This window comes from Solanum pennellii, chromosome 4 (assembly GCF_001406875.1).
Source record: "Solanum pennellii chromosome 4, SPENNV200".
Classification (NCBI taxonomy): domain Eukaryota; kingdom Viridiplantae; phylum Streptophyta; class Magnoliopsida; order Solanales; family Solanaceae; genus Solanum; species Solanum pennellii.
The window spans coordinates 5511336-5528566 of NC_028640.1; the positions used below are offsets into that span (position 1 = coordinate 5511336).

The 17231-nt window shown below is 35.3% G+C and overlaps 1 protein-coding gene across 1 annotated transcript; it reads left to right on the forward strand.

Moving 5' to 3' along the window:
* The first annotated feature begins 1251 nt into the window (after positions 1 to 1251).
* Positions 1252 to 14553, forward strand: LOC107015738 (DNA-directed RNA polymerases IV and V subunit 4-like). The gene is made up of 11 exons (XM_015216130.2): positions 1252 to 1392; positions 1681 to 1759; positions 3541 to 3609; positions 3759 to 3818; positions 3969 to 4067; positions 12612 to 12723; positions 12860 to 12937; positions 13043 to 13076; positions 13158 to 13226; positions 13868 to 13966; positions 14081 to 14553. The coding sequence occupies exons 2-10, from the start codon at positions 1693 to 1695 to the stop codon at positions 13940 to 13942; spliced, it is 663 nt and encodes a 220-aa protein (XP_015071616.1). The 5' UTR covers positions 1252 to 1392; positions 1681 to 1692; the 3' UTR covers positions 13943 to 13966; positions 14081 to 14553.
* The last annotated feature ends 2678 nt before the right edge of the window (positions 14554 to 17231 follow it).

The window sequence follows — 17231 nt, forward strand, 5'->3', positions numbered from 1 at the left end:
ATACTCACAACACGTCCAAACATGCTAGGCACACTCAAGACACACACATGCACGTCCAAGGGCTACTTTCGAACTTCTTGGACGTTCTTTGACGTTTGACTTTCAAATTACTTCAAATCACTCATGCATACTTTAAAACACTTAAGTAACATGTTAACAAATTTATAAGCACACGTGAGGCTCTAGACACCCTAACTCATTTTGGGGGTCTTACAATTACCATCTCCTGAAGATAAAATTCAAATTCGGTATGTCATTATCAGATAAAGACCTTAAATTTTTTATCTCACCTTGATGTGCGAAATGAACTAGGAAAAGAAGACAAAAATTTATAAACTTTTTACATAGGTTCAAGAATATGTCGAATGACCTATAGAAGAATATGACTAGATTGAAGTCTTCTTTAATTCAAAAGACATAGATAACTACACAATAAATGAATCGTTGATATTCAATATAAAGTATGGACAAATTCTCAAATTTACTGCAAGTAGTGCATATTTTTCTTGAAGTATTAGTTGTGTTTCTCGACACTACGATTGAAATAGAAATGTAGTTTCGAATCAAACTTCATCGCTTGGTATGTTTCAAATAAACCGAATAGTTTTGTTAATATTTTTCCTATTAAAATATAAATAATAAGTTGAATTATTGTCAAACATGATACATTCTCCCTTTAATTTTTCATTTTAATAATTGCTTATGATACATTTAAATGGAGAACTTTAAAATGTTATATGTGAAGAAAAAGGCAAGGCGGAACTTTCTACCGAATAGAAATAAAATATCTTTTTACCTTTTTCAACCTTTTAAAATTTATGTATTTCCTCATCAATGATTATTTATTTAATAGAAAAATCAATATCTCATATTATGTTCATTTAATTCTCAAAAAGTATCAAGTCGTAACACTTTTCGGAGCATCAAAATAAATTATAAAATCAAATTAAAGATGATTGGTTGAAATATAAATGATAAGATGTTATAATTATCATTCTTTTTTGCATTATTAATGTTGGTTACTACGTAGTCTTGTATATAAGAAAATTATAATATTTTACTTTTAGCGACGGTTAGATTTTAAATATTATTTATAAATTTCGTCAAATTAAATTTCCGTGGGAGACACGAATAATGTTAAATAATTTTAAAACTTATAATTATAAATCATAATATTTTTTAAATCAAATATTTCTCTTAAAAATAATTATATGCACTTATTTTAAATGTGTATATAGGCGTAAATTGCAAATAAGCTATAATTTGACACAGTTTCCAATACAAAATTTGGTTATAATTGGGCTCATATATAGCTCGTTCCATTTTCTCGTGCAAGCTTCACACTCTCCATTGAGCTTCCAACTTTTTCTCCGTCCTACAAAATTTCATCAGGTAATTCAAATTTTGAATAATTTTCCATATAATTTCTTCTAGTTTTTGATCTTTCAGTATAGAGTTGAACACCATCCAGCTCATTGGTAATGTTTAATTTATTTTTTTTGGAATTTTATAGTTTGCATGTCGTTTGGTAATCTGAAATCCCTTGAAATTTTTGGAAAAATCATGTATAAATGCTATTAGTTGTTAAATTTTGTTAATTTTGACTGCTTAGGGTTGTACTTCTTTCAAAAGGGTAAACTGTTGTTTTGTGTTTTTGGGTGTTTATGTTTTTCTGAACAGTGAATTGCAGCAATGGCGGAGAAAGGAGGAAAAGGGTTTTCTTTGCCGAAAAGTGGAAAGTCTGCTCTGAAATCCCCTGGTAAACAATTCGCCTTTCTATTTTTTTTTCCGATTCTGGAGCTATGGGGTTTATACAGCAGGGGCGGAGCTAGGTAGAGTGGAGGGGTTTCGGTGGAAAATTATATTGTTTATATACATGGTTAAAATTATCCTTTTTGTGTATATAGAGAGTAAATGTTGAACTCTGCTTTTGGCTTCTTTGTGTGTTTACTTTTCATATTATGAACCTCTTTTAGTGGAAAATTAAGTTGTTTATATACATGGTTAAAATTATCATATGTAAATATAGTATATGTTGAACTCACTTTGGGTTCTTCATGTGTTTGCCTTTTATATCTTGAACCATTTTAGTGAAAACATTACATTGTTTATGTATTGTTAAAATAAAATTATCTCATGTATGTATACCGTAGATGTTGAACTCCCTTTGGCTTGTTCGTGTTTTTTTTTCCATATTTTTGAACTCCGTCAGTGAACTTAAGTAGAGAAATTTAATATAGGACACGATATGGACGCTAAAAGCTCCTCATTGAAACTTTTTGAGAGAAAGGTAATTGTTTTATTTTTCTTTATGACCATGGTGTTCGGGCTATTTTTTGCACACCTCGACTAACTCCACGGGGTACCTATCACTTTCCACTAACAACTGGTAACTCTATCCACCAAGGCTAGGACAGATGGAAAGAATCATCTAGTGTTTTTTTGTATGCACTGTGTTTTGTACCTGATACCTCAGGATTCTCAATCACATCATGACCACTAGGCCACACCCTTGGGTGCAGAAAAGTAATTGTATGATAAAAACAACACTAAGGACGTGCTGAAGTATTTACAGGTAGAGCATAATACAAAAAGAAGGAACCCCTTTCTAATCTTACAGGTATCAGAGAGTCTAAGCCTCTAAGGATTGACTCTGCATCAGTCAAAACTCCTACTCACAGCAAAAAGAGGACAACAGTATAAATTAGACTTGATCTGTTGGGTATTGTTTGCCTTATCTTCAAACCATCTACTGATCTTTCCTCACACTGTCCACTGTGTTTATGCTGGGATAGTCCTTCACCACTGTGTTTTTTATTCCTTTTTCTGCTTCTGTCCCACCAATGTAGCAGTTATGTGGTATTACTTGGCATAACTCATTTTATGTTTATCAAGTTGGGGAAATATGTGCCAAGAGTTGGATTGTTACTCTGCAATGAATGAATACACATTATTTGTAGTTTTTGCATCCTCGCTGCATTTGTTGACATCTGCCACATGGAAAGATACCCCTTCATTATAGGTTTCATGAGTCAGGCAAGCACTTTTGGACTTGGATACACAAGAGAAGCAGACTACTCTAAATGGTGCTTTTGTTTTCCAGATCTGTTGTCACGGGCAAAATCTAGAACTTTGTTGGTTGTGTGACCGAGTATAAGTCTGGTTGCAAGATTTCACGGGCTTTGGCAAGGTTCCCAAAGATTGAGCAAAACTACGACTAGTTTAACTTCCCATTCATTAATATGCCTTTTAAAAGTGAAGTTCCCCGTGTATTGGACTCTGTAGTTAGCCACTGTGGCATCAGACTGATTTGACAAATCTGTACAATCAGATGTCATCACTTGAACTTGTTAGCAAATCAAAGTAGAATGTTAGTTACACTAATCGTTCTAATTCCTTTGCAAAACAGTCAAAGTGCAGTTGAAGCATCTGTCTTCTGTTAATACTTAACTTGGAAAAGCCTTGCTTTTTTTAATTTCTCAATGCATCTTTGACCTCTTTGGTTTTGAAGCACACACGCCTTTGACTTCTTTTCTGTAGCATCCAAAGGGAAGGATGATAGCTCAGCAAAGTCCAAAAGAGGAAGGAAAGTTCAGTTTGATTCTGAAGGTTAGGTTGTATACTGGTATCTTATGGATTTCACTTCACCTTTAAGATGGAAAACACAGATTTTGTTTTCAATATGTGTTATTCAATCATTCTTCTGAAAACTGCTGCTTGAATGTTACTGGCGCTGCTCGATGTCTACCCTTGATTAGGATCGCTTGATACCAATTCCACAAAATCAAATGGAAAAGCTGATATACCATCTTTCAAAGGTTAGACTTTCATATGCTCCATGTATGCATTATTAGAAATGTGAATTATGGTGTTCTTTGTGATTTGGTCGTGTTCTTTCATTGATGGCCTTATTGATAGGAACATGCTGGAATTATTCACTTCCTCATGTGCATATTGTCATCGCCTAGGTGATTTGGGCAAAGCCGGGAAAGGAGAGAAAGCTGGCAGTGCTGGTAAAAGTCAAAAAGCAAAAGCACTTGATCCCTTGGAGCTGAGAGTTGAGCAAGGTTTTCTTTCACTCCTGATATTCTTTTACAACTTGATCATGAAAATATTATTTACTTCTCAGTTAACGAAAATTTTTGGTGCCAATTGTTGTTTCATTTATAATTTTCTTCCTTTTGTAATTCTTTGAGCTATATGCACTATAAAGATATGACATTGACATCTGGACCTAGCTTAAACCTAAAAGTTAGCTCATGAGGGGAGGTTTGTCCAAGTCCATACAAGTAGACCACCAGTCCATTCCCCAACCAATGTGGGATTTTTATCCACTCTAACACACCCTTTCACGCCGAGGCCTAATTGGAGCGTGGATTGGGAGTCCAAACGGGATGGACCTGACTCTGATACATGTAAGTCTAACTCAACCCCAAAAGCTAGCCCATGAGGGATGATTGTCCAAGTCCATTTAAGGGGATCATCCTTTCATTCCCCAACCAATGTGGGGCTTTCATCTACTCTAGTAGACACATTCTCTTGCTCTTGCTCCTATGCCTTTAAAGTTTTTATACACTCCTTCATTTAATCCCAAATCGAGCCACCTTTTCTTTTCTTTTTTGTGCCTATTCCTTAATATTGCTCTCTTTTCTTAAGCGAGTGTTACAATATATTATATGATGCTGGAAAGGTATAGTAGATCTACGCTTTCAGTTCTATATAACCTCTCTTGGCTATGCCCATAAAATGAAAAAGCAGTACACCCCTGGAACATGTTCCTCCAATCAACATTAGAAGTATGTATGACTTATATGTTAATAATTATACAAAGTTAAAAGCAATAAATCAAATTTGGAAAGGAGACCCAACTTGTTTTATTACGGAGGTTTCATGTGAATGTTTATTAAAATTGATTTGGTAAAATCCTTCGTACCAAAACTTAAATACTTTTTTTTCTTGAGAAGTCCTATTATAATGAGGGCTGTGATATTTCGCGATATTATTGTAAAGGATAAACCTTGAATCAACTATCTGATACCTTATCTGAAAGTTCTGCTCCACACAGTATATTGAGAATCTCCTTTTTCTTTTTTTGACAAGGTAACACTGTTTTATCTAAATCATCAGCACAAATTGCTGGAAGCCAAAGAGAAAAACAATAGACTAACCCTAAATCCTATTTCATCTTATAAAGGATCCTAGGATGTCTACTATTAAAACGGGGTCATCTTTATACTCTGAGCTGCACCAATAACAAAAGCTTATAATGCAATTCATTTTTAATTTTTGCATAGAGCTATTGTTGCCTTCAAAACACCTAGGGTTTCTCTCTTTCCAAATGGTCCACAATATTTTTGCTGGGATAATTTCCCATCTGTCTTTGCTAGTGCTACCACTGCCCACAAAATTCCAGCTAGTTAGTGCCTCCCCTGTTCTTCTGGGCATCGTCCACCTTATGCATCTGAAGCTGGTAAATAGATTCCAAAGCTGGCTAACCACTTTTCAATGAAGAAACAGATGGTTAATTGTCTCGGCATTATGCTCACAAAAATAACATCTGGAGCATCGAGCACATATGTTGCCCTTAATCTGTAGATTCTCCTAAATTAAACCAACTTCGTTCACAAAGTGAAAATAGCTACTTTGTATGGAATTTTTACTTTCCAAATAAATTTCCAAGGTAGAAATCTGATCTGAGAACCCATCTGATTCCTGCCCTTTCTGTGACATTTCTATTTCAGAGTGTCTTCTCCGTCCTATAGTTCCTTGCACTGGTCTAGAGTGCCATAAAAGTTGGCCAATCTTTCCATCTCCCTGTCTTGCATCAATCTTTTATAGGTCAAGTTCCAATCTTGATCTGACCACACTTCCTATAAAGTAGAATCATGTTGCTGATTTAAAATATATATGTCAGGGAACAGTTGCTTAAGACTTCCATTCCCTAGTCGAGATAGAACAAGATCCTCTTGCCATCTTTTACGTTCAAACTAGTCTTGCAAAGAGTGCATGCCGCAGGTTCCTGTTGATTTCCACAAACTGTGCCATATGTAGTGTTTACTTCTTTCTTCCTCCAAAAACTTTCCTTTTCATACTTTAGCTTGATATTGAGATTCTTTTTTGGCATAATACATATATTGGACCCTAAATTTGGCTTCAAATTTTAACTTTGACCTCAAACTTTCATAGTGCACAAATAGACACTTTAACTATCCTATCTTTCAATAAATAAACACGCGATTTTTGGAGCCAAAGTGCGTGAAATGCAAACGCTCCCACGTGTATTAGTGAGCCAATTAGTGGCTACCAACTAATTAAACATTTTACACGTCTTTTTTTTAAAAAATATCTTACACGTCCTTTTGAAACTAAAAAAAATTAAAATTAATTTTAGTTAATATAAAAGAGATTCATTAAGGGTAGAATTGTCATTTCAACATGTTTTTACTGTTGTAGGCCTCGAAAATTACCCCTCACTCGCGCAGAATGCGTGCATTTCACGCATTTTGCCAGGTATGAATCGCGTGTTTATTTATTGAAAGATAGGATAGTTAAAGTGCCTATTTGTGCATTATGAAGTTTGAGGTCAAAGTTAAAATTTAAAGTCAAGTTTAGGGTCCAATATATGTATTATGCCTTCTTTTTTACATGAAATTCAGATTTTGACCTTAGTCTAGGACTAGTGTTGCTTTGCTAGTTCTGCCATCTTCGTCTATTACAACTACATTATACAGTGTGTAATCCCACAAAGAGGTGGTCTGAGGAGGGTGGTGTGTATGCAACCTTACTCCTACCTTGTGAAGATAGATATTTCGAATACAATCTCCTCAAGTAATGATAAGGTAAAAATCATTGCATACATCTTCATGATTTAATTGAAAGTTAAGACGGATCATTATGGTGTTTTAGCAAGATAGTAAATAAGAACTAAGAGTCAGTTAAGCCACCTGCCTTTACCAATCTAAGGGTTAGTATTGAAACGGCTCAGGTGTTAACAATACTTTGTGTATTTCAGAAGGAATATATGAAAGGCATCTATATTTTTTGTGTGGACTAATTTAATTATGGCAATAATATATATATTGGACCCTAAACTTGGTTTCAAATTTTAACTTTGACCTCCAACTTTCATAATGCACAAACAGACTGTTAGGGATGCGTTGGAAGTCATTAATTTAAGTATTTAATTATTTATTTAGTAGCTTTATTTATTATTCTAGAATAGAATTTATATTTCATAGTTGGGTCCCTTCATAGTTTTATAAGGATTAGGTTAGTTATAATTATTAGTTTGGAATAGGATTTAGGTCTCCTACTTTCATAAGAATTAGATTTCCTATTGATGTAATTAGACTCCTATTAAAGGGGCTTTTGAGGAATAAATTAGCAAGTCATAATTCAACAAAATCAAGAGATCAGAGTTCTCTCTTCTAATGAATTCTAAGGTTTCAGTCTCCCTTTAACGAGCTGATTTATATATCGCCTTGTGAAACGATCCTTCCATAAAGATTCATAACACAAACACTTTAACTATTCAACTTTTAAATAAATAAACACATGAGTCCTACATGACACAATATATGTAGGACACCATATAGGACAAAAAATGACATGTAGGATGACATGTAGGACATATGTGTCTATTTGTTTAACTTTATACAAGTTTAAGTGTCTACTTGTGCACACCCAAAGTTGATGGGCATAAATGTGATTCGAAGCCAAGTTAAAGGGTACATGTATGTATTTTGCCTTTAATTATTGGTCTAAAGTGTATTAAGGAGAACAATAATATGTGAGTTGTAATGTATGCACTATGAATTCAGTGTTACTAGGCATACATCTGTCGATATTACTTAAAAGAAATCTTGATAATAACACGACAACAATACACCCCGTGTAATCCTACAAAGTGGGGTCTAGAGATGGTAGAGTGTACCAAACCTTACCCACATTAGGAGTACATGGATTGTTTCTAATATTCTCACAAGGAATAGCAAATCAGAAAGTACCGAAAATAAAATAGCGGAAGTGAAGGACATCATGACAAAATACTATAGAAAGCATGACAAAGCATTCTTAAAAAAAGAATAGCAGTTGCAACAAAATAGTGTGATAATTGAAGTACAAGAGGCGGTTGATAGTAACACAAAGAAGACAAGAAATTATTGGGAAATACTACATCTACCAGTATGGAAGGTTAAGCAAGAAAATACTTCGCTACCTATCAACTTTCTACCCTAATTTGTGTCATCCACAACCTCCTATCTAGAGAAAATAGTCAAATGCCCCCTCAACTCATAATCGAATTTTCAACTACACACTTATATTTCATGGGAGTCCTATTACCCCTTTGGACTATTTTAAAGCGAAATATATACCACTCTAAAACTAGACAATCACATTTTTCACATTCAGCGTGCACACGCGTTACCAGCAGTCAGATATATATATATACATATATATGCATATATACACATATCATCTTCAACATTATTCTTCTTTTTCATCTTCAACATCATCTTTACTCTTCACTTCTCCACATGTTGAGACATATTTTACTTTTTTTAACTGTAAATCCCTAAACCTCCCTAAACCTGTATTCCTCTCCACCCCATTCTTCCCTAGTCACCCCGCCCACACCCTCACCTACCATAACCCACAAGTCAGATCTCAATCCAAGACCCATATCAAGACTTATCATCCCTCTTTCAAGTAAAGGAAATCAACATTATTTATCAGCAGTACCACTACCACCACCACCACCACAACAATTTTATTAACCAAGATCACCACCTTCACCCCTCCCTCCCAAATTCAAGTTCGAAGTTCACGCTGATCGTCTTGGACTTTGGTATGACTACGCCCTTTTGATTCCTTTAAATAGTGAAAGATTTATGCCTTCTACACTTGAGGAAATCACTGGATTATCGGGGTTGAGCATAATTGATTGGTGGTTGCTGCTCAAGTTCATAAAATTCTTATTGAGTGTAGTTTGAATCTTCATCAAACAATAATAGAGACTAGAGATAAGATCTGAAGGTTGTTGAATATTATTAGAGTAAGGAGATTAAGGATGATTAATTTTTTTTCACTACGTAAGTAATAGTTTTAATGCTTATTTGGTGATTTTGATGGTGATTTACAATGTCAATACTTGTGAGTAATAGTGAGACAAATTATGTGAAAGTATTGGAAGATGAATGAAGAGATGGGCTGTTATGGTATGGTTGTTCAACAATGGTGATGGAGGAAATGTACGGGTGGGGTGGTTTTCTTGAGTGACGAGACAGAGAGGTGGAAAAAAGGAAAGGAAAAAACCCAAAAAAGTTCAGGAAATCTAATAAAACACAAAATTATATTTAAAAAAGAAGTAAGGAGGTGTTTTTAAAACGGAAAAGGGCCAAAATTACCCTTCAACTATTCGAAACAGACCAAACATACCCTTCAACTATATTTTGGCTTACTATTGGCTCGCTTCTACCCTTCCTTTTAACGGAATAAGATGTTACTTCCAATGTGTAAATGATAATGCTACATGGATATCCACCTAAGCACACCCACCCCCACCCGTTAGAAGATCCAACCTTCCCCTTTCTCTTCCACCGTCCACTCCACAAACAATTTCATCGGCACTATTTGGCCCCATCGGACTTCATTATCTCTGTAAAGATCCGCCCATACTCGCCACACCCTTCCTCTCCTTCGTTACCACACTGTTGAAACCCCTCTCACTTGGGTCAACCTTTTGTCCAATGTAATGGTGTTGACTCTTGAGATGCCCAACTCTATACCATAATTGTCTCCTCTTCTTCAAGAGCTCTATTTGATAAGTATCGATTTCTTCGATAGAGAAATTGGGTTTGTTAAAATCAAGCAACCTAACATTTACGTGTACAATCATCTCATCGCTTGACTTCCGTTAAATTTCATCGACGCGTTCTAATTATTGTATTTAATAGTACAGAGGTTTATAGAAATTAATGGATTGTTGTGTTATTTGTGTCAATGTTGTTAGATGATGTCAGTATTTTGCTTGATTCTGGCAACTTTGTGCCTTCTCCAGGCAACGCTGGACAATAATGAACGATTTTGAACCAATAGTAAGATGGAAAAGGTAAATAGTTGAAGGGTAGTTTCAACCCTTTTCCATTTTTAAAATTATCTTTTTATCAGTTTTTTTGACCCTCACATGCCTTCAAGAGTGAACACATTCTCTATGCCATGTCAGCACTGAAGGGTATAATTATATTGCTTAAAAATAGTTCAAGGGGGTAATAAGACCCCGTAAAATATAAGTGCGTAGTTGAGAAACTGGTTATAGGTTGAGGGGGCATTTAACTATTTTCTCCTCCTATCTATGGTGATGTCCATGGTAAACTACAACTTTGTCATACCCTGTCTAGCTACCTTTTTCAAATACTTTTTCGCCCTACCACCAAAACCTCCTCTGGAACCACCAATAGCACACCTCTCACATCTCCGCGGGGGTATTTGTGCATCTCCTCCTTACGTGCTCCAACCATCTTACCCTGGTTTCCTACAACTTGTCCTCCATCGCGGCCTCTCCTACCTTGTCTTACATATCTTCATTGCTAATCTCATTTCTCCTAGTATGCCCACAGATCCACCACAACATCCTCATTTCCGCAGCTTTCATCTGTTGAGTTCTTGACTGGACAACACTCTGCACATACAACATAGTTGGTCTAACTACCACTCAGTAAAACTTGCTTTTAAATTTTGATGGCACATTTTCATCACACAATACTCTAGATGTGAGCCTCTATTTCATTTACCATGCACCAATATGATGTGTGCATCATCATAAATCTCCGTTTCTTGGATAATAGACCTAAGATACGTGAAACTTCGTTTATTTTGGATGGATTGTGCATGAAGCCTCATTTCCATGCCAGCCTTAGGCATTATGTCACTAAACTTGCATTCCACTATTTTGTCTTAGTTCTACTCAACCTGAACCCTTTAGACACCCGGGTCCGACTCCAAACCTCCAGTTTGTCATTTATTCCGTCGCGGTTCTCATCAAGCAGAACGATGTCAATAACATATACCATGAACCTCACCTTGGATTATCTTGGCTAAGAATTGATCATGGTGCAGCCCCATCACAATTGGAAGTGCTCCGAGTCTCCTCCGTTGTCCTTATCCGGGTCTTTAGATTTATTGCACATATCCTTGATCAACCTATTGTACACCACAAGAGATTTGAAAATAACACGAGAAGTATATAAGATTATCTGAATAAAGGGAAGTAATTAATTCAGTAACCTTAATTAAGCTAATCAAGTTCAAAAGTAACAAAAAAATGTTACTAATTCTTTGTCAAAAAAAATTTCTCTGTCAAAAAAAAAAGTAACAAAAAAATGTTACTAATTAGAGGTGTAAAATCATCTTCTGAGTTTCTATTAAGCTGGAGTTGTCGGGATCTTTTTCTTGAATCATATTAGGAGAAAATATGTGTAAATGAAAAATAAAACTAGCTATTTGACATATTTCCTTTTCAATCATAGTAAAGAGTAAAAAAATAAAGGTAGTCTGATGCACAAAACATACACAGGGTCCGGGGAAGGACTGCACCCCAAGGGGTGTGGTGTAAACATGCTACCCTGATGCAAGCATTAGTGGTTGCTTCTATGGCTCAAACTCGTACCTATAGGTCACACTTAAATAACTTTGCACCGTTTAGAGACTTCCCTTCCGAGTTAACATTACATTTGTAAACTAATTAAAAGCATTGTCATTTTCCATTGAACTCTTAAGGTTTCAGTCTTCCTTTAAAGAGTTGAAGAGATTGGAGTTCTCTCTTCCATTGAAGTAGAAGGTCTTGGTCTCCCTTTAACGAGCTGAATTCAGATTAAATAATCCTTTCAAAAAGATCCTATCAATTCACATAATATGAAAATACTAAAAGCTGACAATACACGTTGACACAGAGTCATAATGTGAAAACATTAAATAAACGTGACAATCCACATTAGAGTACACATGACACAGGCTCAAAATGTGAGAACATTAAGTTAATGTGACATACACGTGACATAGACTCATAATATGAGAGCATTACATTAATGTGACAATACACGTGAAAAAAAGACGCATGCATCTACTATAAATTACACTACCGTTCCTCTCAAAATTCCTCAGGCTTGTTCAGCCAAAACATCTTTTTTTTTGCAATGGAAAAGAGGACCAGCAAGGGTAAGCAAAAGATTGAAATGGAACTGATGGAAGCAGAGGAAGCACGCGCTGCTACTTTCTCGAGAAGGATAAAACCTTGTTCAAGAAAGCGGGTGAGCTTTCAACTCTGACCGGGGCAGATGTTGTTGTTCTGCTCATTTCACCTAGTGGAAAACCATATTCCTATGGATCCACTAGTATAAAAGAAGTATTTCATAAATATCGTGAATTGAAATCAGCCGATCGTCAACGCGATCATGCTGATGTGGGAAAATGAAATGTCTCTGAGTCATTTGATGATCATCTGTCTCTTGCTGTTGGTAAATCAAGCAGTAAATGCCTTACAATATAAGTAGACTATTTAGTGTCAATTCTGTTCTAATTTTCATTCTAAAAATTTCTTGATTTATATTCAGAGCTTTCAACCAAATCAACATGCATGATGGATTGTGAAGCTGCTGATATTTTGCAAGGAATCCAAGAGAACATGGTGGTGTTGTCTGATGATCCAGCCATAAAACTACCTGTGTAAGGGAGTGCATGCTTGACATTCTAACAATTTTCTTGTCATGATATCCACTTTTCTTGTCTCTGTTGCTTCCTTCTTGTGGAAAACTAGTGATGAGAGTTAAGTTGTCTTGGGTTTGACTTTGTTTGCTACCAGTTCATTTGACAGGGGATTGGCATATGGTCAAAGGATCAGGCTTTATGATAATCCCCAGGCTGTTGAACAAATACTTGGGTATCCTTGACCTTTTATTATTTAAAAAAATAGAACTTTTTTGTGGCTTGTTATAATTGTCCCTTGAAAATTTTCTAGTGCTGGTTTTCACTTAACTCAGATCAGGCCTCTAAAACAGCATGGCGTTTCTGATGGGGAGGTATTGAATTTCGACCTGTTTATACTTTGATCTTTTACATGTGAGGCAATGTTTTCATATTTTATTGTTGTATGGATGCAGCTTTGCATGATTGCCAACTTTCCCTTGGAATCTGTTGATGAAGTGTTTGCTTTTGTTCCCTCATTTAAGGTATGGACTGTACTGTTCTGGATATTGTTTTTGTTCTAATGACATGCTACACAAAGCTTTGCAAGTGTAAATCTGGCATATCAAGAGTCCATCCTCCCAAATTTTCAGATCTGACAGATAGAAATGAATACATTTGGTTATTGAGGTTGCTTCCAACTGCTGCTATTAAGTGAATTTTAAGTTTGACTAGACAGGACCATAAAAGCTATAATTAATTTTTGAAATAACCTTCTTTGTTCATACTAACAAAAGATGGGATGAAGCTAGATTTGTTTCTTAAATTGTTCCCTTCGATGGTGAAGATGGTATATGCTCATTTCTGCACATAGAGCTAATATATTAGTGGAACGAGTACTGCTGTTAGTTTAACGTATCCACAACCCCACGCAAAAAGAAAGAAGAGGAAAAGGAATTATTGCTTTCGTTTTTCAAATTTGTTTCCAGTGTCGAGCTTGTGTAGAATGATTGCGTCATTGGTTTCACTGCCATTTCTTAGGTGTCGGACAGCATTAATTGCTATCTCTTTTGAGGTTCTGGGCAAGTACTGTATGAATGTTGTGCTCTATCTATATCACTTTAATAAATTTGTGTATTTAGCATTGTATTAAAATGTGGTCTGCCGCTGCTGCGAAAAATTGCAGAATAGAAAGAGCAAGCTGAGAGTTCCCCTCGAGAATGTCTTGGCTGAACTAACCAAACTTAGAAAGGCAGCATAAATGGCTCAAGAGGAGCATTCTATGGTAATGTCATTATTCTAGTTTTGATCCTATATCATTCAAATAAGACTTCCAACTGCACGAAGATGATTATGTTCCAAGACAATTCACTTACAGCTGTCATTACGCTAAATGCAGGTACTCGTCCAGAGGGTTCTGCATGTCTTACTGAAGGTCATGCCCAACAGTTGAGCAGCCAGCAACTGTTGTCGTCTTTCTTCTTCTGTCTTTCTTTTGTCTAGTTATTAGCTAGGATTTCAGTGCTTCAGTGTCAACCTGTTAGCTGGCTGATTCCCAAAAGGAAGATGCCCTCTAATTATCCTACCAAGAAACAAACAAAAAAAAAAGGTGTTCCTATGTTCGCAATCCAGCCAGAGATGGATCCAATATTTGAAGTTTGTCGGTTTCTATTATGATCTCAAATTAATATGTTCTAGTAGCTGAGTTCAAGTCAAATATTTAGTGAGTTTCGTAGTTCTTAGATTTTGCAGAAAAATGGAAACAAAAACTTGAATGTAGCCTTGTTCTTGTGCTTATGCAAAAGCTTTCAGTCAGATGATTGAAAGAGTGTAGTCCCTTCATTGTTACAAAATCAGCTTTGTCTTGGTTTATGTTTCTGTGTCCAATTTTCTCAGTTATTTTAGTTTGACTAAAGTATCATATTGCTGATTGAAGGTAATTCTCATGTATAAAATGTCACATCTTAATTTAAAACTTGATGTGTAACCAACTAAACCCAACCAGCTACAATAATAACAAGAATATTATCGATAGAATTCCACCAATTTCTCCCGCTCTGCAGAAGGCAAGAGCTCCTACATCCAATGGTGCTAAATATGCCCCCAACTAATATGCAGTTTTCACATGGAAAAGATAAGTTTTTCTCCATGATTGCTAGATATTACTTGCAATAGTTAGTTAGGACTACTTATCAATGTGAAAACATCAAATGTACAAGCATGAGTAATGATAATAACAACATTCCCATAGTGATCTCATAAGTGAAGTATGGAAAGTGTGGTAAGTACACACACTTTACCCCTAGTAAAAGTAGAGAGGTTATTTCCAATACGGACTCTCAATTCAATTGAAAGCATATCAAAACAAATTTGAAAAGAAAATACAGTAGTGAAGAAGTCATGCCTTACACCGATATAACTTAGGTTATAACTGTCTGAACTCTGAGTATAAATCATCAAAGTTTGGTACATAAGTTGTACACACAAAATACTCATAGCTACTTTTTCTTCTGAAATGACTTTTTTAACATATCACTATAGAACCTATCCTATGTAGTATACTTTCATGTTTTTACTCTAGAATAACCAAGCATCCCAAAGAAGAATCAATAACACTGAAATCCAACTGTTCTGCAACCTAAAACCTGATGAAGAAGCATAATCACTAACCCCAACAAGAAATCTGCACTCTCCGATCGAAGGATTCAAGAAAGTAACCATCCCAAGTCCATCAAAATCACAGCTCCGCGGATTCTGCTTTTGGAGCTGATAGTAGCTGTTGAATGCATATGATATATTACAACTACATTATACAGTGTGTAATCCCACAAAGTGGTGGTCCGAGGAGGGTGGTGTGTACGCAACCTTACCCCTACCTTGTGAAGACACAGAGGATATTTCGAATACAATCTTCTCAAGTAATGATAAGGTAAAAATCATTGCATACATCTTCATGATTTAATTGAAAGTTAAGACTGATCATTATGGTGTTTTAGCAAGATAGTAAATAAGAACTAAGAGTCGGTTAAGCCACCCGCCTTTACCAATCTAAGGGTTAGTATTGAAACGGATCAGGTGTTAACAATACTTTGTGTATTTCAGAAGGAATATATGAAAGGCATTTATATTTTTTGTGTGGACTAATTTAATTATGACATAATACATATATTGGACCCTAAACTTGGTTTCAAATTTTAACTTTGACCTTCAACTTTCATAATGCACAAACAGACTGTTAGGGATGCGCTGGAAGTCATTAATTTAAAGTATTTAATTATTTATTTAGTAGCTTTATTTATTATTCTAGAATAGGGTTTATATTTCATAGTTTTATAAGGATTAGGTTAGCTATAGTTATTAGTTTGGAATAGGATTTAGGTCTCCTACTTTCATAAGAATTAGATTTCCTATTGATGTAATTAGACTCCTATTAAAGGGGCTTTTGAGGAATAAATTAGCAAGTCATAATTCAACAAAAATCAAGAGATCAGAGTTCTCTCTTCTAATGAATTCTAAGGTTTCAGTCTCCCTTTAACGAGCTGATTTATATATCGCCTTGTGAATTGATCCTTCCCTAAAGATTCATAACACAGACACTTTCACTATTCAACTTTTAAATAAATAAACACATGAGTCCTACATGACACAATAAACGTAGGACACCATATAGGACAAAAAATGACATGTAGGATGACATGTAGGACATATGTGTCTATTTGTTCAATTTTATACAAGTTTAAGTGTCTACTTGTGCACACCCAAAGTTGATGGACATAAATGTGATTCGAAGCCAAGTTAAAGGGTACATTTATGTATTATGCCTTTAATTATTGGTCTAAAGTGTATTAAGGAGAACAATAATATGTGAGTTGTAATGTATGCACTATGAATTCAGTGTTACTAGGCATACATCTGTCGATATTACTTAAAGGAAATCTTGATAATAACCGACAACAATACACCCTGTGTAATCCTACAAAGTGGGGTCTAGAGATGGTAGAATGTCCAAACCTTACCCACCTTAGGAGTACATGGATTGTTTCTAATATTCTCACTCAAGGAATAGCAAATCAGGAAGTACCGAAAAAGAAATAGCGAAAGTGAAGGACATCATATGACAAAATACTATAGAAAGCATGACAAAGCATTCTTAAAAAAAGAATAGTAGTTGCAACAAAATAGTGTGATAATTGAAGTACAAGAGGCGATTGATAGTAACACAAAGAAGACAAGAAATTATTGAGAAATACTAGATCTACCAGTATGGAAGGTTAAGCAAGAAAACACTTCGCTACCTATCAACTTTCTACCCTAATTTGTGTCATCCACAACCTCCTATCTAGAGAAAATAGCCAAATGCCCCTCAACTCATAATCGAATTTTCAACTAACGCTTATATTTCATGGGAGTCCTATTACCCCTTTGGACTATTTTAAAGCGAAATGTATACCACTCTAAAATTAGACAACCACATTTTTCACATGTAGCATGCACACGCGCTACCAGCAGTCAGATATATATATATATATATATATATATATATATATATA

What these genes read in the sequence shown, in the direction of transcription:
- LOC107015738 (XM_015216130.2), top strand. Translation starts at nt 1,693, where the DNA reads ATGGCGGAGAAAGGAGGAAAAGGGTTTTCTTTGCCGAAAAGTGGAAAG. An exon ending in GGAGCTGAGAGTTGAGCAAG is followed by an intron (nt 4,068 to 12,611) that starts GTTTTCTTTCAC and finishes ATTTATATTCAG; the next exon opens with AGCTTTCAACCAAATCAACA. An exon ending in CTTTTGTTCCCTCATTTAAG is followed by an intron (nt 13,227 to 13,867) that starts GTATGGACTGTA and finishes GAAAAATTGCAG; the next exon opens with AATAGAAAGAGCAAGCTGAG.